Genomic DNA, 23318 nt, shown 5'->3' on the forward strand with positions numbered 1-23318 from the left:
AGGGAATGTCAAAATCCCTCCAGGTCCGTCAAGCGCCCCCTTCCGCCGCATCCTTCTGGGCTGGGCTGGGACTACAGGCTCTGTGGGTAGATTCTCAGAGGCCATGGCAGGCCCCACATTTTCCAAAGCTGCTGCCCCAGCCGCTGTAAACAGCGCAGATGTGGCCCAGCTGAGGGAGATCCAGCGTGACAGGCACTCGAGACTGTACGAGAACCCTCCCGTGGCCCCGAGCTGCCCCTGGCCTTCTCCAGCCCAAGTCCAGACGGCACCCGCTGTCAAGTGGACAAGGACTGAGAAACTTTGGCACAGGAGTCAGGGGTCTGGGGACAGGGGTAGCTGGAAAGGGGTGGGACTGAATTTCCATAGCAAGGAAGGACGGCCTGGGCTGGCAAAGCACTGATACACAAGGATTTGGGGGTGGGATCGTTCCAAGGATGCTTGTGAAAACCAAATGAATCACGGTGATCGACCAGACTTCACTTTTACTGAGAACAGGTGATGCCGGCTAAGTGAGGGCTGAAGGTTAGATAACAGGAAGGACTTAGAACCAGCACCCACTGAACACAGTAGTTTAAAGGAAGCAGTCTTTGAGGGTTGAAGCAATGGATTCTCTACCTGGTGAGGTCTCGGACTCGGGACTTGGACGCTAATGACAAGATTAACCCATTGGCCAGTCCTGTTGTACCATCTCCAAAACATTTTGAGCCTCTGACATAAATCAGTACGTCCACTGCCCCCGCCCACGGCCTCTTATCTCCCCATAGCTCTCAGTTTTTGCTGCCCACCCCAGCCAGAAGGAGCTTTCCCCGGGGTACTGTCTCCCCTGCTTAAAACTCTCTGATGCTCCCCCTGCACTCAGAATAAAAGCCAGATGACTTCAGAGTTGGGGCCCCCTATGCTGGGCCTCCTCCCTGTCCCTTCCTAACTCCGACCTTTGCACCCGTGCTTCTCCCGGGGGCCCCCCAACCCCATGTCACTCCTGAGCTCTCATTTCCGCCAGGAGGCTGATTCTGATGGGCTGTGAGAACACTCTGGAAGCCCGGCCTCTTTCAAAGGCTACCACCGTCCAGAGACACCAGACACATGCGGCATCTCGACAAGGCATAAACAGTCACACTTGGTTCCTGGTCATTCACTCTGGAATGGTGAGCAGGACTCAGAACCCACCTTTAAGAATCCACACGTAAGGATCTGCTTACAAACGTCCAGTGCTAGGGGCACCTGGGTGGCTCGGTCAGTTGAGCTTCTGACTTCGGCTCAGGTCATGATCTCACACAGGGTTCGTGGGTTTGAACCCCGCGGCGGGCTCTGTGCTGACAGCTCAGAGCCTGGAGCCTGCTTCAGATTCTGGGTCTCCCTCTCTCTCTGACCCTCCCCCGTTCATGCTCTGTCTCAAAAATAAACATTAAAAAACAATTTTTTTTAAACACAAAAACAAAACGAAACAAAAAACAAATGTCCGGTGCTACACGTTAGATGTTTTTCCCGTCAGTTCTAAGGCAGCTATGTCCCCAGCTTAGCATAAGTCAACCCCAAGCCCTCTTTGGTGCTCAGGAAGGTCGACTGTCAGGTAGGGATGCCACTCTTCTGCTGGCACAGGGACTCAGCAGGGGCCCATCCGATGACTTGGAAGTCAGAAAACCAGGCTCTCGAATCCCTTCTCCAGGTCACCCCTTTCCCAACCCAGGCCAACTCAGTATCTCCTGACTGAGGGGCCTTGCCTCCCAGTGCTGTCTCCACCAGAGATGAGCCCACCCCTGGCCTCTGCAGGGGCACCAGGCTGGACCTGAGCCCACCTCCACTGCTCCCAAACCCCACTTACTTGGGGAGCTTCTGAAACACTCTGGCACCGGGGCCCTGGCCCGGACCCACCATTCAGACTCGGGAGAGAGGCCCAGGAAGCTGCAGTCCATGCAGACCATGCTTGGGCAGAGGTGAACGTGGTGAGAAACCCGGGGCTCAGAGAAGCAGGACAGCTGGCTCCCGGCCACAACATAGCCAGGTGCAGGACTGGGTCTCAACTCACGTCTTCTGACCCCAAACGCAGCTATGTTCCAATGACAGGGCACACTCGGCCGCCCCTGTGATATGGGAAGCATCTACCATGTGGCAGCAGGGCAAAACCCTGGCATTGGAGTCACAGAACCCTAGGTCCAAACCCCAACGAGGCAACTCAACAACTCAACTCAGGCCCTCAGACAAGCCACATGAGCCTCCGGGCTCCAGGCCCTCTTCTGGGGAGCAGAGATACGGCTGAGGACCTCAGAACTGCAGAAACAATGAACGGGGCAGTTCCTTCCTTCTGACCAATCTCTCTCTCTCCTCCTAAAATGTGACCACCAGTAGCAGCGATGACGACCGACTCTTACTAAGGGCTGACCCCGGGCACACAGGAGCATTTCATGCTGAAGAACTCATTCAGTGCCGCCAGTGCACAATGACCCAAGGGGCTGCTACCCCAACCTTGACGATGGGGACCAGGTGCCAAGGGGTCAAGTAAATTTAAGTTGCCAGGATGAGGCTTGAGCCCACCCCACGGGAAAGGCCAAGGCTCTGCTCTCCGCCAGCCCTCTGTCTCCCCATGTCTCGGCCCACGGTCTGCGTCTTTTTCAGCAGGCTGGGGCAACACGGGGTTTCTCTAAACCCTCCTCTGTGGGCCCTTGGAGTTGAACCAGAGAGGCAAGGGTCACCCAGCCCGCAGACCCTTCCCACTCTGGCTTCCACGAAGCGGGACTCAGGCATGCTGGCCTCCGGAGGGCCGGGCCCCCAGCTCACAGGCCCCTGAGCCCCGGACCAGAGCAGGGCCTGGCACCTGAGGGTGCTCTGAGCACATCGGAGGGGGGGGGGCTCGAAGGGCTCAGAGGCCCAACTGGCTTCCAAAGCAGAGGCCTTCTAGAAAACCCTGGGCACCCCAGAACTGTGTTGCCTCACATCTTCTAAGACACCTCCCGGCTCGGAGAGGCTCACAATGAAAGCATGGAAAATCACCAAGTGCCACTAAAAGCTGCCTCCCTGGCATGTCCCCAGCTGAACTCCTATTTTTCTTTTCCCGGGAGATCAAAGCTATTGTGTCAACACTCGGCCCCGATCCGAGTGACCTTAAGCGGGTTGCTTATGCAACCTGGTGGTGGCAGCCGGGGACGGCAAGGAGCGATCCGAGAGTCTGCACGGGGGTTTCCGTGAAGCGTGAGGACCCCCGTCAGGGGTGCTGCGCTATTGCTGACGTGCCCGTTTTTGACAGGGAAGAAACCCCAGAGAGAGCTCCAGCTAGCCTCTGGCTCGGCCCTCCCTGCTCTCCCGCTGGCAGGACCCTGGCCTCCCGTTGACGCCCTCCCCTGGGAGCGGCTGACTGCCCGGAACCAGAGCGGCAGGAGATGGGCCGCAGGGTGCGGCTCTGACGTTCCTCCGAGGGCCAGCCGCTGGCGGGACCCACGCCACGGGACGCCGCCCCACCCCCCGGGGAGAAACAGGAAGTGCTGTTCCCATTTTACAGACAAGGAAATGGAGGCTACCGAGGGGGGGACCTGCCCAAGGGCGCACAGCTCAAAAGTGGCAGCGAGGGAAACTGAGCCCCTTTCTGACTCTGTCCGCGCCCTCTAGGTCTCACCAGGGTCGGCTACCTGGAAAGGCCAGCCGGGCCGTCCGCGTGTCGGACGAATCTCAGCAGCAGGAAGAGCACAGAACACAGAGTCAGGAGGCCCCGGTTCCAGCCTTCCCAGTGTCCTAAGGAACCACGCGGCTCTGGGCAAGTGGCTGACTCTCCCCGGACTCTGGAGGCCTCGCCCTCAGGTGAGGGGATGGACAGAGGGCGGTCAATTAGCAGCGGCTGCCAGGATCCCGGAGGGGAGGAGTCTAAGACCTCCTCAAAGTTCAAGCAGAAAAGATGCTACTGCTTAGCAGTGTCCATCAAGAGCACAGAATCGACGTGCTGGATCCGTGCCCCCTGCCGCCACCCCGTGCCATCCACCCCTCTGATGGTCCAAGTCTTAAAGACTCTCTTCCTGGGGCGCCTGGGTGGCTCAGTCGGTGAAGCGGCCGACTTCGGCCCAGGTCATGATCTCGCGGTCTGTGAGTTTGAGCCCCGCGTCGGGTTCTGTGCTGACAGCTCAGAGCCCGGAGCCTGTTTCAGATTCTGTGTCTCCCTCTCTCTGGCCCTCCCCCATTCATGCTTTGTCTCTCTGTGTCTCAAAAATAAATAAACGCTAAAAAAAAAAAAAAAAATTAAAAAAAAAAAAAAAAAAGACTCTCTTCCTTTGTTCGAGCCCATCCTGCTGACTGGTTCCTCATCAGAGGCAAGTACTCCCATGCACCCACAGTGCGTTTTGCCTTTACTTTTATTTAGCATTTATTTTGTGCCAATTAGAAATCCCGGGCTTTCTGTTGACTGCCCTTCACCAGATCCTCACGCCTGCCTGCGTTCTGTGTTGTAAAGGGCGATGCACCTCTGAATTCCCGTATTTGCCATCCGCACGGTTCCCCACGCCAGCAGGAGAGGTCTAAGGGTGCAAGACAGCAGGCAACTAAACCCGGCAGAGTGGCCAGCCGGGGGCAGTGCAGGCAGGAGGCGGCCACAAAGGCTCGGATGAGCCAGGCCTGAGCCCAGGGACTTTGCCAAGGAAAAGCACGGCTGGCTGTGGCTGCCGGGGGCTGCCTGAGCGGGAAGGTCACGCAGCCAGTAGTGCGAAGGACCACCCCACACGGGGGCTGAGGAGGGCCGCTCCCCTGCTAAAGGCAACCCCCGCTGGCAAGCAGGGTGGACCGTGGAAGGCTGACCCAGGGACACCGTGCCAACAAAGAGCCATGAGTTACTGATGAGCATCTGTGATACCCCTCCGGCGGCTTCGGGCCACAGCCCCCTGCCCTTCGGAGCCCCCAGGGCCCCAGCCAACCCCGCTCTCCTGGACTCGACTCCCAGACTCGTCCTGGATCAGTGCTCGGCACAGTTGCTACCTCGTGCTTCTCCCCTGCCCCACGCTGCCCCCGGCCAGCTTTCTGGGCCCCTCAAACATCTGCTAACACAACAGTTGCTGCCTGTTCTGGGGTTTGCTCCAGGAGGTTTGAGGACTCAGTGTGTGGGCAGCTGCGATCAATCAAACCTCTGTTTCAGCATCCCGACCCCTCCTCACAAATGCCTCACTTCTGTTGGAAGCACTGTTGAGAAATACAATTTGTTGCTCCTGCAGGCTGACCAGCTTGGAGTCAAAAATACAGCAAGGACTGGGACACCCAGGGGCACGGCATTCGGCGGGTACCTCTTTTTAATTGTTGCTTTTTTTTTTTTTTTTCCCGAAACCTTGGCTCCCACGCATGCGATCTGGGCCTAAATGGCCACGCACGGTGCAGGTCTCGCTGGGAGTCAACCGACGCTTGCTAGTCACGCCAAGTCTCCAAGAAGCAATAACTAATAAACACGTCAGCAAAAGTCCCGCTGATAAACAACTCCGATGCTCAGGCCGGGCCCTGCTCTCAATGGCACACATTCACACAAAACACCGGGCAGAAGGGGTCACGTGGGGAAAGCCGAGCGGGAGGTCAGCACCATGTGACCCGGGCAGGGGCGGGCGCGACTGACCCTCCGGGCCGCCTTCGGGCAGCTGCTCTGGGAGCCGCGTGGCTACGATGCCAATTCCCGGGGCGGGGCGGGCCTCCCTGGGCTGGGTCCTCGAGCCAGTTCTCCCAGCGGTGACCCTCCTCGCTGCAGCCTCCCCCCTCCCGTGCAGGAGCTGCCTGCAGCCTCGCTCGGCATCCCCGTCCGTGCGCTGGGCGCTGAGGTTTTAACAAGACGTGAGCAAAGGCGGACAGGTCTGAAGGCAATTTGCTGACCCCCCGACCCACTGCGGTCCGGCCTCACTGCCCGAGAGGTATCGGCCACTGCCGGCCAGCTGTGTCCAGGGGTGCTGGCCAGGGGCAGGGCGGGGCATCCGGTGAGCTCCCAAGACCACGGCTACCTAGTCCCACGGGCTGCAGACGTGACACAAAACGCTCACACGTGGCCAACCTCCTCTGGCGGAGGTGGTTCCGAATCCGACACCGCTTCACGACCCTCGGCTCCGAGCACGGAGCTCACCGCAGGCCGAGCTGAGCGGCAGGGCAGGCCTCCTCCCCGTTCTCGAAAGGAAAGGACGAGGCAGGAAGAGGAACAAAGAAGGAGAAGTAAATGGCAAGGGCAGAAAAGGGAAGGGAAACACAGAAGGAAAGAGATGGGCAAATAGAGAAAAAAGGGAGCCCTCACCAGGGACTGAGCGTGCCTCCTGGGACCATCACCCCCCTCCCAGTTCTGCCTCTGGAGTCGCCCAGAAGGAGCCCACGCCTTCCCTCTCAACATGTGCAACAGCAACGCCAGGGGCACCCGTCCGCACTCCCTGTGCGCCAGCCAGGGCGCTAGGTGGTGCGTGTACACACAGGCAAGGATACAGACACACACGTACGTTCACGCGTACATGTATCTGCACGTCGCAGACACACACGTACAGGTTGACACGTTATACGCACGCGCACACATGCATTATTTCCCTTATTCTTCCGGCAGAAGCCACAGCAGCTGTGGGGACGATGTGCTTTGCTGCACAGAGATGTCAAGTAATTTGCCCAGGGCTGCCAGCCTTCTGCCCCTCATCTGGACGCCTTCTGATTTGTCGCTGTGCCCCCAGGCCCCAACTGCAGATCCAAAAGTGAACACCATGTTCTAGAAGGACAGCAGTGTCCGCAGGAGGGGCTGGATGGACAAGGCTTCAGGGGCTCTGGGTAGCCCCCACCCTTGCTCCGGGCACCCTGACTGATGGCCAGAGAAAAGCTCCTGCATGCTTACCCACACCCCGGGAGGTGTGCCCTGGGCCCCGAAGTCTCCAGCCCCAGTCAGCGCCTCAGGAAGCCAGGGTTTCTCAGAACTCCCCGTACTCCGAGGGTCTAACCGGAAAGGCACTCTGCACCTTTGATGTGACAATCGCATACACCTGGTCCCAGATCTACGCACACAAAGGGGCTCCTTCACAAAAATGCTCAGTTAGGAACCCCCTGCCCCCAGAAAAGTGAGTATTTACAAACCAAGATCACAAGACCTACAAAAAAGGGTCCGAGATCTAGGTTGGAGAAACAGAGCAGTGCCGACCCTGGCTACAGGCCTGTCTTTCCATAGATGCGCAGCCCCTGCTCCTGCCCCAGCAGTTACAAACGCTGAGAAAGCCACAGCCCACGGGGGCTGGTATCTGGGCGGTCCCATGTCAGCTGTCACCTGGCCATGGGCAGGTGTCTGTGTACCAGTGACATGCTCAGCTCCTGGGGTTCCCAGGCAGAGGACCCTACATGTTCCAGGCTGGATCCAGGGCTCTCTGCAAAGGCACTGGAGTTGCCCTAGGCCTGGCTTTTAAAAAGGCTCCTGGAAAAGCAAGGCCCACCTCGCGAGGCCATAAATTATACAATGGGGGAGCCAAAGCAGGCAGAGCGCCGCGGAGACAGGACTGGCCGGGGCTCTAGAGGCTTGGTCGGGGTGGCTCAGGGTCCAACCCCAGGGCTCCGGTCGCCCCCTTCTGGCACACACACTTCCCAGGGGCCCCTTCTGCACTTGCCCCGGACTCTGCCCTACCCAGGCCTTGGCTAGAGAAAGGCGGGAGGAATCAGGGCGGCCTCACCGGGATCTTGGAGGCCTGCCTGGGGCCAATGAAGCAATCTACACATCTGGGCACAGCCCCGCTGAGCAATAGATTTTCAAACAGTTTCTCCCCGAGCGAGGACGGGAAACGTCTCCAGTGACGCCAGTGGTGTTACTCCGACTTGTGGCTAGTAAAATATAATAACACGTGTAAGTTGTTTTTATTACCTATCTAGCTTATTAGGTAATAAAATAAGCTCAACATTAAAAATTTAACTGAAGCCATTTATCGCACCCAGAACTCAGGGCTCCGGGTTTCCTTCAGAAGTCACCCAAATCTGTCACCTTTCCGGCCTCTTTACCTATTTAAATTTCTCCAGAGAAGGAAAATTCCACTCGCGTGTCCAACACAAATGAATGTGTTCGGCCGTTGTCTAGCTAGTAAAGCCAAACATGTCCACAACTTAGGAAAAAGAAAGGGACACACCTGGGGGCAGCGATGGAAGAAATGGAAACTGGAAAATGAGGGCAGAGGAAGGAGGTTTCTTCCCCAACATGGGGGAGGCAGAGTCTGTCACGAGCCCGTCCTCCAGCTGCTCCGGGCCATGGCCGGGCTCTGGAGCAAACAGCCAGACAGTCTGGACTCTGGGGCAAGGTGCCTGCTCAAGACTTGAGACACCCGTCCCTCTTCTTTTCGTGGGCCGGGGGAGGGGAGGGCGGGTATCTCTAGGCTGGGAGGGGGTCTAGAGAAGAGAAGGAAATGCCACCGACAGAAGCGGCATTTTCACTCTAAAGCAAAAGGAGGTCCGGCTGAAAAAGCAGCCCTGGGCACTGAAGGAAGGCCGTCAGGTCCAAGAGGAGCCGACACGAGGCCGCCTGCCCGGAAGTGGCCACGGGCTGCATGAGCGAGGCCAGCCGGTCTTGGTCCCCTCACACCCAGCGGTGACCGATGCTTCCACAACAACACAAGAGGAAGGGGAAACCATGGCACGGAGCACAGGACCTCCTGGACACAGGACACAGACTGCATCCCACCCCCCACCCACCCTTCCCTGGGCCTCACTGTCAAACTCACAACCTCAGGCCTCCTCGGGAAGGACCAAACGCAGGGGGTACTCAGGCTCAGAGACTGCCCTAAAGACAGAATATTAACTCCCAAGTTCATCTCGTTCGAATCAACACCCGCGATCAGTGTTAGCACGAGGCAGGGCTCCAAGACACAGAGGATAAAGAGCGCGGGAGGGCGCATGTGGCCGGAGGCCTCGCCTACGGTGAACGGCGAGGCGGACGGAGGTGGCACAGAGGACAGCAATCACAGCGTCTTGATGGTCTCACGTTGTTGACAGTTTAATCCAATGACTAAGTGCTGCTCCGATCCCTCACCCTCTAAAACCATTACCCACAGTCCTGATCTCAGGACCAGCCTAATCCGAGGGACAATGAGTCCTGGCCGGTGCTACAGGGACGGGGTTTCAGGCACAGAGGCTCCAGCGAGGTGCCGGAAGGGGGTCACCAGTGCTGGGTGACAACGGCCTGCCCCCGTAACGCCTCGCCTCCCGCCATCTGCCTGCCCCTGTACCGCCAGCACTGTGATCACAGGGAAAGAGCATTTCTGACTTTTCCGATTTTAAAGACACTAAAATTAAAAAACGAACTTGGTATCATCTTTCTTCGAAGAGGATTTTAAAAAACAGGGGAAGAACCCACTGCTGGGCCCCACGCATCTGCCTGGGATGGGCCAGGACCAGCAGAGGCTCCCACGAGCACCCAGGTGCTCCCGCGGGGCCTCCCGTGTGGCCGGGGCTCTTACCTGTGCCATCTTAGCAAGGTCTAGGGAAGGCCTCTGCTCCTGCACCTCTTCTGGGCGCCGCCGCTTAATGCCGACCTTCTTGTCGTTAAGGACACACGGCTGGGAGCGGCTTCGGGACAGCCCGCTGGAGCGCCTGGCCAGCTCTGGTGTTGAGGCAGGTGTGCTGTTGGCTGAGGGTGGACAGTACTCCGCAAAGGAAAACTGCTCGTGCGAGCAGGAGAAGGACCGCTGCATGTCGAGCCGGCCGCCTCCCACGGGGGTCGGGTCAGGGCTCCAGATGTCGCCCGCCTGTCCGCAGGTGGCTGAGCCCGGCGCCCCTTGGCAGGGCTGACCTCCAAAGCGGTGGTGGAACCCCGCCTGGTCATAGGGCGAGGAGAGCGCATTGGCCCGGGAGGGGAGGCTGAAACTAGAGCTTCTCTGCATGGTGCTGAAGCCGTTGGAATAGCGCTGGACGCTGCCCCCGCTGTAACAGCGTCTCTTCTCCACCGGAGTCCAGACTTTGGAGCCCAAGGGCCTCCACGATGTCCGGCAGCTGGACATTTCATCGGAGAAGGACAGTGACCGGCACTGGCGTTTGCTGGGGGGTGCTGAGGGGTTCCCGTTGTGGTCGCTGAGGCTGAGGTCTTTGATCAGGTTGGTCACCGCGCAGGCGGTCGCTGCCTCCCGGTGCCACAGAGCGCTGTCCTGACACTTCTCGGGCAGGCACTCCCAGATGCTGGCGCTCGGCTGCTCGATCTGAAGAGGGCATTTCCTGTCCAGGTCTCGCCATCTGTCATTTTCTGGTTCAGAAATGACACAGAGAAAACAGGATTTGAGAAGGCCTCCATGCCAGCCCTCTGCCTCCTCACCAAGAGTTCATCTTAAACAGGATTCTAGAGCCAGGAAGGCTCTAACTGTGTAGACAAGAAACTGAGGCTCAGAGAGGGGACGGGAATCCCAGAGTTTTGCATCAGGAGCGGAGCAAGCCTGAGATGCACGTACCACACTCCCCACCGCCCACCGGCCTCCTGGTATAGCTTCCTTCCCAAAAGTCCGTACTGCCTCCCAGGAAAGTCCAAAACAACAGTTTTCACCCAAACGCTTTCCCATTTTATAGATGGGAAATCGACCTGCCCCACCCCTCCCCTGGCCTGCAGCGTCAGGGCAGTATGTTTGTTACGGTCTCTCTCAGTGCTTGGCTGCTCTGGGGCTGGGACTCAATGCCCTGGCAGAAGACCAAAGAGGAGTCTTTTGGTACGCGGGAGGGTCAAGGTCGAATTGGAGGGCGGGGAGGGGGGGGGTACGGCCAGGTTAGTTCATCTGAATTCCATCTCGAGAATACTTGCTGACGATAGAAACTGGAAATTGATTTATGCCTCCACCACCACGCCCTTCAACATCAATGTCATCACCAATAGCCGCCAATCATAGAGCACTCCTCTTGTGTTCACCTGATTTCTCACGGCATCGAGGATACTTAAAACCGTTAAAATCTGGGGGCACCTGGGTGGCTCAGTCGGTTAAGCACTGACTTCAGCTCGGGTCATGATCTCACGGTTCATGAGTTCCAGCCCCGCGTCAGGCTCTGTGGTGACAGCTCAGAGCCTGGAGCCTGCTTCGGATTCTGTCTCTCTCTGTCTCTCTCTGTCTCTCTCTCTCGGCCCCTCCCCCACTCATGCTCTGTCTCTCAAAAATAAATAAACGTTAAAAAAAAATTGTTTTTTTTTAAACCGTCAAAATCTGTAGGAGCAGGTCTTGGGCTGCACAGACTTAAGGGTACAATTGAAACTTACATATTCAGGCCTCTGCTTGAACACATGAATAAAGAAGCTACCTCCCCGCCCCCCCTCCCCCACTAGGAAATGCTGACTTTGCACTTGAACCTTTATTTTAGTGAAATATTCAGGACCTATTTGTTGTTTTTCTACTATAGAATCAGGCACTGTGCTGAGAATTTTAGGAGGGCAGGCACAAACACACCTGATACAGTTCTGGTGTTCAAGTTTATAACACAAAAGCAGAGTTAAGAAATACGTTGTGCTTCCAGGGATCAACATATTGGCAAGGTTCTGGCTTTCTTAACTGACACGCATTTATAAACTGCACACACAGGAATATACAGAAAACTACGGCTTGAGTCGTTCAGCCTGTAGAAGGACGGACGTAAAACCTGAAATGACATTCAGCTAGGGGTTCGATGCACACCGATTCTCACAGCCCTGCAGTCAGTTACTCCCACGGGGGAGCAGACATCCCCCTGGCCGCTGTAACCCACAAGGCTCCCTGTGCACCATCACTGCCCAAGTGGGGAGACAGAGGCTGGAGAAAGTTGAGTGAGTGGCCCGGGGCCACACAAATGACCGCAGCCTGGCCCAACCCAGAGCCCTGTTCTTTTCACTACACTGCAGCACTGAGGGGAAGGAACCACAGGGAGCCCGACATCGGCCCTGCCCTCCACGAGTTTAGGAGTCGTACAGGGTGGACCATCCACTCAGAAAACCATGGTGAAACCCACAGGAGTGCACCAGTCTGCAAGGACCACACAGGGTCCAACTCCTAGGCCCAGACCCCCACCACTTAGGCCACTTCTCAAAGGACGCAGAGAGACATCAAAGGACAGACCCTGGGCTGAGTGTCAGCAGCTACTGGACAGGCTCAAAGGGAATTGACCAGTGAGGCCCAAAAGGAGGCTCACGAGCCAAAGATAAGCCAAATTAGGGCTAAATGTGACACTCTCATCTAGGGTGCCCTGCCACAGTTATGAGACACGTCTAAGGGGTTGGGACCCTGTGCAGGGGACGTGGGAGGAACCGGCCAGAGGCTATTCCCACAAGGGGGCCTCAGAAGCTGGAGATGCGGGGGAGAGATTTTCCAGAAGCCCAGACCAGTTGGGACCAAACCAGGCCAGTCACCAAATATTCCATTCCCGTCCCTCTCTGAATCCTCCTGGGCCCCGGTGCACGACAAGTCTCCATACATTGGCCCGTTCACTAAATCTGACAAATTATCACCATGAATCAATCGCCTTTGTGCAAGTAGCATTTATGTTGTTCGAAATAAGTCTTCACTGCCCATTGTCCCTGGAGCAGCCACTATTCTTTTAAACCAGTTTCGATTTGACGTTTGTTAGCAGTTGAAAGATCAGTAAACTAATAATAAAGTAAAATTATCGGTTATCTGCTTTGCAAAAAGAAGAGTTATCCTCAGAACCAAGTGAAGATTTGCGTGTCATGATGTTCTGCAAAGTGACACGAGTGACAGCAGAATGGCAGCCACAACTGGAACGCCCTCCAGGCGGGGCTGGTGACATAAACGACCAGGGAGGAAGACAGAGCATGAAAACAGGACCGTTCCAGAGAATGTTAATGATGTAATTCCAAACCTGAAACAACAGGGCAGAAAAACCATACGGATATAGCAGGATTCCTATTTTGTCAAATATGTGTGTTATCTGTGAAGATTAAGAGAAAATAAACCAAAATGTTCACAGTCAAATGAGAGATAGCTGGCTGATTTATATGTTTTCCTTTTTGTTCTCCTGTGGTTTCTACATTCTCTACAAGGACAAATCTATTTCCAAACATGTGGGGGATGTCGCCACCAAGCCCACTGGTGCAGGCCCGGGGTCACGGCCAGGGCCTATGATCCCAGCCTCCTCTGGGTTTGCTCCTTCGGTCTTTTAGGGAGTTCTCTTACGATAACACTGGCCACCAACTTCTCTTTGGAGACAGGGCCCTGAGGCATCAGGTGGGTCAGGAATGCAACCAACTGAGGAAGGACCCAGGGAGCCCAGCCACAGAGCAGCAGGGGCCCCAACATGGAGCCACAGTAGCCCTGCCTAAGGAACCCAAGGCTCAACACAGACTGCCTCTGTTCGAGGCCTTGGGAAACCCGTGAAATTAAAAAGAATTGATCCCATTCTCAGAGGAAACTGCTTTCTATTCCATTTTAATTTCACTGCACTGGAACTTTCCCATCTCCAGGGAAGTCATGAGAAGTAAGGGGACTTGGGAGTCAATTAAGCAGAACATTCGGTCCCTCTCATCTGACAGCACCATTCCTCCCCCATGGCCACCTCGTGATCTTGGTGCATCCTGACAGGATGCGCAGGCCTCCCCATTCCAGGCTCACCTCCTCACTGCCTCCAGAGAACTTCTCGGGGCCCATGCCTAGCATGGTCTAACCCCAGGCAGTTGCCCATGGCCTTGTCGAAAGGAGGCAAACGCTTTAGCCTGGCATCCCGACCCCATCTCCCCAGTTCACCCTGCTCTAGACACCCTGAACTTCCTGTGACATCAGACATCAGACAAGAAGCAGGCAGAGTCGAAACCATCTTCAAGGACCCCTGAAAGAGCCCGTAAAGCACCCTCCCCCTGGTTTGTGGACACAGCCCAGAGAGTAGTTCTTACGTACCAGCTACCCTTAATAAAGCGGGAGTTTAGTGAAGCAGCCTCAGGAATGAGCACAGGGAACTTCTGTGAGAGGAGGTAGGTGCCCCAACTGCGTTCAGGGTCCCTCTCGAATCCCCGGCGGGGACCGGGTTGGATGGGGCTAGCGCTGGCGTGCTGTTTGCCTGGGGGAACCACTCCGCTCCGCTCCAAGAGTAACCCTCTGTGACCCTAACGGTAAGATTTCCTCGTTGAAATGATTAAGACTCGGTTCTTCACTGGGTCCACCGGTCAAACGTGAGCACGATATGTCTGCAACGAATCTACCGTTTCCCCCCCAAACATCAGCTCTTCCACGCCCTTGCGCCTTGGCAAAGGCCTGGACTCTTCTCCTCCTGCTTTCATCCTTCCAGCAAGGGGCTCCCTCTAGTCCAGAAGAGCCAACGCCACATCACCTTCTCTGTAGATATGCCTTCTCCGTATCAGCCACTAGGCGCCCACAGCTCTCTGCCTGACTTTCGATCTTCCGGCCCAGACGTTGACTGAACCCTAATTATCTGTTTACGTGTCTGCTTCCACTGAGCCACAAGCTGTCAAGCACAGACCCAGCATGGCCACCCAGTGCCCGGCACGGAGCCCGGCACGCCGCAGACCTCAGCCGGTGGCAGCGGGTGGAGGAAGGAACGGGCGGTGTGCCGGAAAGCGGCAGAGCCGGCTGTGGGGGTTCGCTTGGCCTCAGTGGTCTTTTATCCTTGGTCAGGGAGGTACGGGCTGGGCTCCGCGTTCAACTTCCCACTTTACCGAGGCCGCGGATAGCTGCGCGGGAAGCGGCCAGGAGTCTGGCTAGCGCTACGATGTCTGGGATTCTCTGGAAACACCACGCACTGCCCAACGTGGAGCACTGCTTCTGTGCCTCAACAGCAGCCAGGGGGCCACCTGGTCTGTCTGAGGGACAGGTAGTATTTTAACGGTTACTATCTTTATCGCTTGGAGAAGGACAACATAAGAACAGTAAAGACAATGGAGGCTATGTTTAGCCTTGGTGTTTTCCCCCTTCACTCAAGGAACATAAAGCGATTTGCTGGGTCAGGTCATCAGACAAAAGAAACAGGAACAGAAGCCACTTTTTCATGGCAAACCGCCCTGAGCTTCTGGCCCTGACGTCATACTGTACAAAAAGGACCTCAGGAGGGCTCTGAGGAGAGGACACCGGATGCCCCCGCCCCTCCATTCAATATCACTCTGCACAAACAACTGTAACTCTTTCAAAAGTGACCAGGGCCACGGACCTGGGGAGTCCACTGAGCAGGGGTCACTTGGGAGGGTGGGAAGGGTGCGGACGCGGGTTTGAGACTCAGCTCTGCAGAGTTACTTAATCTCTCAGGGCCTCGGTTTCCTCATGTGTAAGATGAGAGTGACAGACAGTGATGCCCTCGCAGAGCTATTTTGAGAACCAAACAGTTGCTTGGAACAAGGCCTGCGAGGGCACTGCGGGCTCTGCTCCTACCGCTGAGGCTCAGCTCTCCGGCAACTGGGCACTAAGCACTGCTGGGAGTGCTGGAGTGGCAACCTGTAGCCTCTATGGCAGGATTTCCTCCGTGTGGCTTGGGACCCCCTGCAGGAGCATCCCTTGGGGTGTTACAATGCAATTCCTAGGCCCAGTCCCTTTCTCAGGAAACAGTCTCTAGAGGGGAGGAGTCTGCATTTAAGCAAGCTCCTCTACGTCCGGCTTCGGCTCAGGTCATGATCTCACGGTTGGTGGGTTCGAGCCCCGCGTCGGGCTCTGTGCTGACAGCTCAGAGCCCGGAGCCGCTTCGGATTCTGTGTCTTCCTCTCTCTCGGCCCATCCCCTGCTCGCTCTGTCTGTCTCTGTCTCCCTCTCTCTCAAAAATAAATAAACATTCAAAAAATTTTACATAAGTTCCTCAGGTTATTTTGTGGCAAAATTGCTGAGAACTGCTCCTACAGGCTACTCGGGGACCTGGGTTCTCAAACACCTTTGTCAGAGTGGCAGCCACACCCAGGAAGCTTCTAGAGGGTTGACCAGTCCAGCCTCTACAAATCTGAATTCAGAACACCATTAAAGGTTGGTGTTCTGCTGTTTGTTTTCAGACAGGAAGTCGAACTACAGACAAGGAAAACTTTTACCCTTCAAGTACTTAGAGGGCCCTTTCCCGCAGGAGGGCGGGGGGGGGGGGGGCCCAAGTTGCACAGCAGGTCCTGGATGGAGATGGAGAGCCACTGGAAGAGGCCTGGGAAACCAGGGGAAGAGTCTGAGGCCTCTCACCTTCTCCCTGGGACACGCTGATGCCAGGCCTCTGGTGGATGTGGGCACAGCACAAAGGCACCAGCCACATACGCTCTATGCAGTCCTCATCACGTCAACCTTCAGCAGCATCTAAAGCTCCTCTGTGCCCTGGTGAGCCATCTTCACAAGTTGGGGATGACTCACAGGGAAGTGTGTGTGTGTAAGGTAAACGCACACCAGGCTCTACCTCGAGACGGGAGGACAAACCACACAGACTTATACAAAAGCATACAAACCATCCGGTTCTCTCACTTGCGACCTCCACGGGGTCTTTCAGAGCCGAGGCTTGATGCCCGAGCCTGAGGTTTCTGGAAGACTACCACCACCTCAGCCGATGCTCACACACATGGGAACAAAACCCCAGGTCCCCCAGCCCCACTCCCAAGGCCCCAGTCCAACCACGCCCGGACTAAGGAGGGCAGGAGGCTGCTGGGTACGCAGATCTAGAGCTCAAAGAAAGAAAACACTTGGAGGAACACAAATAGCATTTGACCTCAAATGTTCTTGTTTCCATTTCTACCCTTGAACTTGAAGGGAAATTCCCAAGGGCCCAGATTCTTAGGGGCCTATGGCCTTCTTAGGTTCAAGAGATAGAGGAGATTTACGGCCCTGGGTATCTGTGTGCTGTGTTTTATAGGCTGCCTTATGGTGACATAACCACAGCAGAATGTGGTTTCTAGAAAAGGTTAAGCACCTGAAGCAGAGACCCAAGATGTAAGATTCTTGTAGCCTCCCAGGCCTGGGTAACAGGCCTCCAGCCAGATCAAGACTGGCTGACTCATTCTTGGATTTCACACCTATCTGCTTGTGCTGACGATGTTCTGTCTCCCCAGCCCTGTGGGTTGGGTTGTGCTAACTTAGCTTCGGGGCTGCAAGGACTCTACCCTTGATTTCGGGGTAGAAGCTCTCACCAACCCTTTCAATGGGAAACTGGAGAGGTGTCTTTCTGAAGACAGCGTTACTAAGTCCGTCCCACAAAAAGAACAAAGGGGAAGACATGCCCCAATGAGACGTGCACGGTCCCACAGTGGGGTCGCTGATTTTCAAACGAACTTATAGAGCCCCCTGCCAACTGGAGTGCCTCTTTCTCCGTGTCATCAGGATGGAGACAGATTTAATTCAAGGCTGTGTCAGGAAGAAAACGTTCTTGGGCTTTGCCTGACTGGGCCCCATCCTCTGGATGTGCCCTCTTGAGTGCGATGAATCATAAAATGTCAGCTGTATCTTGGGTTCAGGCACACTGACACAGGACACCAAGCTCCTCGGCCAAGGCATGAGGACAGGGATTAGGACAGCTGGAGAGAACACTCCAGCAGCTCCATCAAGGGAAGCAGGAAGGCTGGCCTGAGGGGCTCTAGGAGAAGCGAGGCAGCTGGTAACCTTCAGAGTGGCGACCAGGGCCCTGCCCTCCCCAGCTGGGTAGGACGGCCCATGGCGGCCACCGCAGCTTCTGGGAAGCCTCTGCTCTTACAAAAAGAGGCTTGGTGGGATCCCCAAACAAGACAGTGTAGAGGGGTAAAAACCATACCAGACTGAGCACCCGTCTGTATGGGGCAGGGAGCACTGAGGCCCTGCGATGGCCCGTTCAGCTCTGACCCAGACCTCCAGCCCCACCCCTGGCCTCCAGGGGCATTCAGAAATGTGCACGGAGCCAGGATTCCCAATGGCAACAAAAACTGTGAAGGGACAGAAAGGTCACTTTTAACCATCATCTCCTTTAGATCCCCATCCTGGTTGTGGGTACATAAACAGCCTGGGACATGGGCACCTGCTTGCGATTCATCTCTAAATTGATGCGCCCGGCAAAGCTGAGAGCCATTACGCAGGGGAGAACTATTGGGAGAACTCAGCAAATTGCATATTAATTGTTAACTAACATCCCCCTGGGACCTTTGCTGAGGCGGAGAGAGCGCGTAAGCATACATCCCAAGCACACAGCTCAACCATGAGGCACCACGGCATTCCCAGGCTTGCGGGTGGAGAAACGGAGCTTCAGAAGAGCGTCACGCCTCAACCACGGACGCACAGCGAGCCAACGGCAGGGTCTGCAATCCCAAGGCCGTGCTCTTGCCGTTGGGCCAGGCTGCCCCGAACTTGACCACCTTCCTACCTGGCAATGCACCGTGGTGGGTGGTGCCCAGTCAGCCCGGCAGTTGTCTTCCCCTGTCCTCTGGCACCACTGTGGACCCCCTCCCCGCCCCAAGGCAGGCCAGCCTGGGCGAGAAGGCAGCCCGGGAGGCTCCCTTCTCACTGGTCACCGTGAACAGCTGTCATATGCCAACCACACTTTGCACCCACTTCCAGTCTGTACTCTATTCCGGAAACACCGTCTGAAACCAATAAATGGTGCGAGGAAACATTCAAAGCACTCTGCACAGACAAACCTGAAGTTATTTGAGGGAGTGAAAACTCACACGTGTACCGATGATAAGTAAAAACCAATAACAAAGAAAAAGCAAACTTCAGAAAAATCATACACCTGCATAGTCATATATGGATGTGCTTTTAAAAATGAAAACGAAGCTCTCTCTAGCCGATTTTGGTTGATCATCTGTTTCTTATGGGAGGCTCTGGTCCAATGATCGGATTCCAAATGGCTACCTCTGAGAGAGACAGAAGCAGCGGCAGAGACCAGAAACAGGCCTGAGCCACTCAGGTGCCATTACCGTTGTCCATTTCGTCTCAGTCCTCTGCCGGTTCTAGGAAATCTAAAATGCCCCACCTCCGAGTGCCGGCTTTTGCACCCAAGGTGCAATCCCACTCCACTTCCGGCAGTGAACAGTGGTGGAGTTAAAAGACCAAAAGCTATCAAATCTCAACGTGGAATCTTCCAGTCCCACGCGGCTCAGCACAGCCAACTGGTTTACCCTGTAGAAATTAACACGGAGAGTGCCCCCGGGAACAACCCTTTCATGTACAGAGTAGACTTTAACAGCCAAGTAATTAAACACAGAAAGTAAGGGCTTATAATTAAAATGCTGACAAACCTGAACCAGAGTGGCACAAGTAAGGGCTGCTATCATATTTTTACAATTCCCTTTTATACATAATGCATGATCCTTCTGCTCAAGTTTCTCTATGTTCTCTGCCTGTGAAATAATTTACATTAATAAATAATTTATTACCATAACTCCTAAAGTAATTATGGGTTTCCTTGCAATTTTTTTTTTTTTTTTTTTTTTAAGCATACGAATTGTTTTGTTCTCTGTTCGTTGACTTGTATTTACACGACTTTTCCTAGTGGCCTTTTTGCAATCATTGGTATTGCGTTCGCTTTCTCACCTATTATTTGATTTCCAGGCCTCTCCTCGCCTGAGTGGTGAGGAAAAGGGAATATGTAGTGTCCATTGTCCCTGCAATACAGGATTCAGTTAATGGGTGCAATTAGCCAAGGGTGGTGAATGGAGGCTGCTCTCACCCCACTTGCCCTGTTTCACCAAAAGATTAAACTGATACACGTGTGCCCCTGGGTCAGCGTGGAGAAGCATCTCCCACGGCGAACGACAGAGGACCTGGGGGGGAGCCGTGTTACAAGGATTCGCGTAGAGCCCCTGCCTCTCCAAGCACACGGCGATCCTCTCAGGGGTGGCCGAGCCCCTTTCTCCACCCGCTGGAAGTCATGGCCGGCAGCAAGGGCTGGCCCGCCTGCCAGGCCAGCTGACCAGCAGGCTGCCCACACCCACGAAGCTGCCACCTGACCAAGGTTTCCTGTGTTGAGAACACAATAACTGGGCACGTACACAGCTCTTCCCCACAGAAGCCGCCTGCAGAGGAAATTCCAGTTCAGCAAAGAAAGTGTCCTCGGGACGGTACGGGAGGTGAGAAGGGAAGCCATGGGGCAAAACACAGTCTCTGCTAGGAGGAGCCCTTCCGGGACCAGGCGGGGCTCACAACCTAGTAAGGAGCACGGGGCCCTGGTGCAGAGCAGGCCGGGCGGTGGCCTGGCTCCACTCTGCCCTGCTCTTCTCTCTCCCCCGCTTTGGACAAGCACAAAACCACTTCTTTGTACCAAGTTCCCAAACTTGGTGTCGGGGGGTGGGGGTGGGGGGAGCGAAAGCTGGGGAGGGGCCCATAAGCCAGCTCACGACAACATAAAGTACTTAAAAAAGAACACATGCTGTTGTGAGCACTTGATCATATTAGTGAGGCATTTCATCTAAGTGGGTGCAGAGGAGGCTGAACAACTTGAAAGGGTGGTTTTTTAAGAGGAAGCAAAAAGGCCGCTGCACTCCCCACCCTAATGCCCTTGCCTGGGTTTTCTTAAGAATGCTTAGGAAACTCAAACTCGCACTGGCTTCCAGCTAGGACCCTTGCATGGGGGCTCAGGAGGAGGGAAATGCCCTGAGTCACAGGGCCAAGCTGTCCCCAGCAATCACAGGAGAAGTCCACCGATCAGGGCCAGACAGGGGGTTCGGTGATTAGAGTAACAGGACATTTTGCCTTGGCTGAATACTGTCCAGCCCTGGAAAGGCTCAAAACCCTCTTGAGAAGTCCGGCTGGACCCAGAGTGCTATTAAAAAGCAGGCAGGTCTACAGTGAAATCTCACTCCCTGGGATGCTCCCCCCGCCACCAAGTTCACGTCGCAGGGTGAGGCCACACCTCGATTCGCCGGTTAAAGCGGGCAGGAGCGGTCACCTGAGCTTGCACCTGCACACAGGCACGGGAGGCCTCAGACTGCTGACACTCCACCTGCACGAGTGCCCAGAAATGGGATGAGGGCGGGAGGGACTGAGCCGGCACTTCCTGTGTGCTGCTGTCCCTTTAAATCTCACCAAGAACTGCAATCTGCAAGATGAGGGGACTGAGGCTCAGGAAGATGGGCTGAATTCCCTGTTCCTCCAGACTCCACTAGACAGAGCCCCCCCTCCCCCGCCCAGGGCAGGGGCAGACTTACTCTATCTCTGTGCCAAGTGCCTGACACTTAGTAGGTACTCAATAAATATCTAACGGAACACGTCCCTGAAATGTACCATGAATGCATGCTTCAGGTGGGTCAGGGTCTCCCCAAATCGAGGAGGGGTGGTCAACAGAAAGACGGGCACGCGGGAGAGAGAGCAGCCGAGGAGAAGGCCAGGAGGACTCTGGAGACCCCCGCGCCTGGCTGCTCCTCTGCTGCCTGGCAGTGCCCTGGAACCAGCCTAGGTCAGGTACGAGTGGCCTCGAAATAAAGACCCACGTCTGCACAGCCCCGTGTACGAGCCTGGCCCAGTTGACAGCTGAAATCCAGGCGGGGCTGAGGGGCTGAGCGCCCAGGTGCCTCTCTCTCCTTCCTGGCAGGACAAAGGCAGGCAGTTCAACCACAGCACAACTGAGTCCAGCCCACGAAGCAGGCGGTGAGGCAAGCTTCCGAGCCATGTGGCTAAGTGACGGAGGGTTTGTTGAAAGCCGTTAACCACCAACGAGGTGCTCAATCAAGCCCCATGTGGGGGACAGCTTTCAGAAGTGTGTCACATGGGTAAACCGAGGCCAGGTGAGCTCCCTGTTTCCATTTCCTCTGGGTGGCAGCATGAAGAGGGCCACCTGGGCTCTCCCACAGGGCTGTGGCTTATGACTGAGGGGAAAAAAAACAAAACAAAAACAATCTTCCTTCTCCCCCAGCCTGGGTCCAGCTCTGCCAAGGGAGCTTGGTCACCTCACTAGGCCTTGGTTTCCCCAGGTGTGAACTGAGCATCCCCACCCGCCCCACACCGAGACTGCTGCAGAATCCCGGAGACCCTGCAAAGTCAGGGGCCTGGGGCTCCCTATGACTCTCCACCCTCGTCACCCCACCTACGGGACGGAGCCTGAAGAAGAAGAAGAGAACCCTGTGCACAGAGTCAAAGGCTGAAGGCCTGAAGTGGTCACCTACCTCGGAGGCTTGGTTTCTGCCTCAATGCAAACCTCACAGAAACTCATGTGGCAAGGTGTCCCCACGGGGGGCAGGAGTCACGGAGACACAGTGAAAGGAGGGATCGTGCTCGGTCATTGGGAGCACAGAAAAAAATCAATATAATCAATGCAGTCATCCCCTCTGCCCCCTTGTAAAAAAAACAGTAATTCGCACTCGCACGGGCACAGGGGACTGAGACAACCTTTCTGGAAAGCAAGCCAACAATATGAAGCAAGACCCTTAAAAACGTTCCTGCCTTCTGGCCTCTCTATTCCACTCCTGGGAACTCCTAAGGAATAATCCTGAAGGCAGACAAAAGACAAAGACTTCGACGCTTAGTCACTGTTAATTAATCACAACGGCAAATAAAACAACCATGCCACCCAACAGCCAAGAAATAGTCACAACGTTAAATACATATTGATACCCAATTCAGTACTTCGGCCTCCTTAAACCAGCGTGGAACCAACAAATGTAATGCGATGCGGGAATGATGGTAACTGCGACTCAGTGAAACAAAGAAAAGCAAAACTTCTTCGTATCTAATTTTATGTAATCCGGTGTTCATCGTGGCTACGTAAAAAAAAACTCACAGGACATAAAAACACACCAAAATATTAATAGGAGTTATCACTGGGTTTTGGGGGGGCTAGGAGAGATTTTTATCTTATACTTTACACTGGGGTACGTTTTCCGAATTAAAAAAAAAAAAAAAAATGAACGTGGTTACCTTAAAAACCAGACAGAAACACTCAACGTTACGGTTGGAGACGACATTTGCAAAGCACGCACCAGCGCCCGTCCGCTCACTCGGCCCCGCAGCCCGGGCGCCACTCCGGCACCACTGGGGTCGGAACGGGGTGGCAGAGTCCCCACTCTGCTCTCTGTGCCCGTGTCCGTGTCCGGAAAGGGCTTCCAACGTCTCACCTGGAGGACTCAGGCCCTGGCGGAAGGACTAGAGAAGCACTCTTCACGGCCACCTTGGTTACTCACCCATAATTCCACAAGAGAAAAGTGTCGGTCCTTGACTCATCTTCTTTGGCGTGTGCTGAAAACAACCAGAAAAGCTATTCACTCTTCGCGTCATAAGAAGCACGTTTGCACATGACCCTGCACTGATCCCTTGCTAAAGTCACAGTTAAAGGGGTAACTGCCTCTTGCCAACGTCAGATTAGGGGACGGAGACAAAAGTGTTACGAGAGGCAACATCGGCCCGTAATCAGACCCGGACTCCGCGTCCAACGTCTCCAGTGAGTTACGGAGGCCGTCAAGTTAATGGCTTCAAAAACACACAAGAAAGCCCCGTGGCTTCTGACGCTCGGGGACTGGGCCGTGTGAGTGACACGGACGAGGTGTGATATACATGGTTCCCCAA

The 23318-nt window shown here is 55.3% G+C and overlaps 1 protein-coding gene across 1 annotated transcript in view; it reads right to left on the bottom strand.

Annotated features, from left to right (window-relative positions):
* FAM53B (family with sequence similarity 53 member B) overlaps positions 1-23318 on the bottom strand; it is a 113655-nt gene that overhangs the window by 45166 nt on the left and 45171 nt on the right. The window contains exons 3-4 of the mRNA XM_045439163.1: positions 22937-22991; positions 9399-10177 (exon numbers count right to left, since the gene is read on the bottom strand). Coding sequence (XP_045295119.1) covers positions 9399-10177; positions 22937-22991 — 834 coding nt within the window. The remainder of the gene's footprint in view (positions 1-9398; positions 10178-22936; positions 22992-23318) is intronic.

Source organism: Leopardus geoffroyi, chromosome D2 (genome assembly GCF_018350155.1).
Source record: "Leopardus geoffroyi isolate Oge1 chromosome D2, O.geoffroyi_Oge1_pat1.0, whole genome shotgun sequence".
NCBI lineage: Eukaryota > Metazoa > Chordata > Mammalia > Carnivora > Felidae > Leopardus > Leopardus geoffroyi.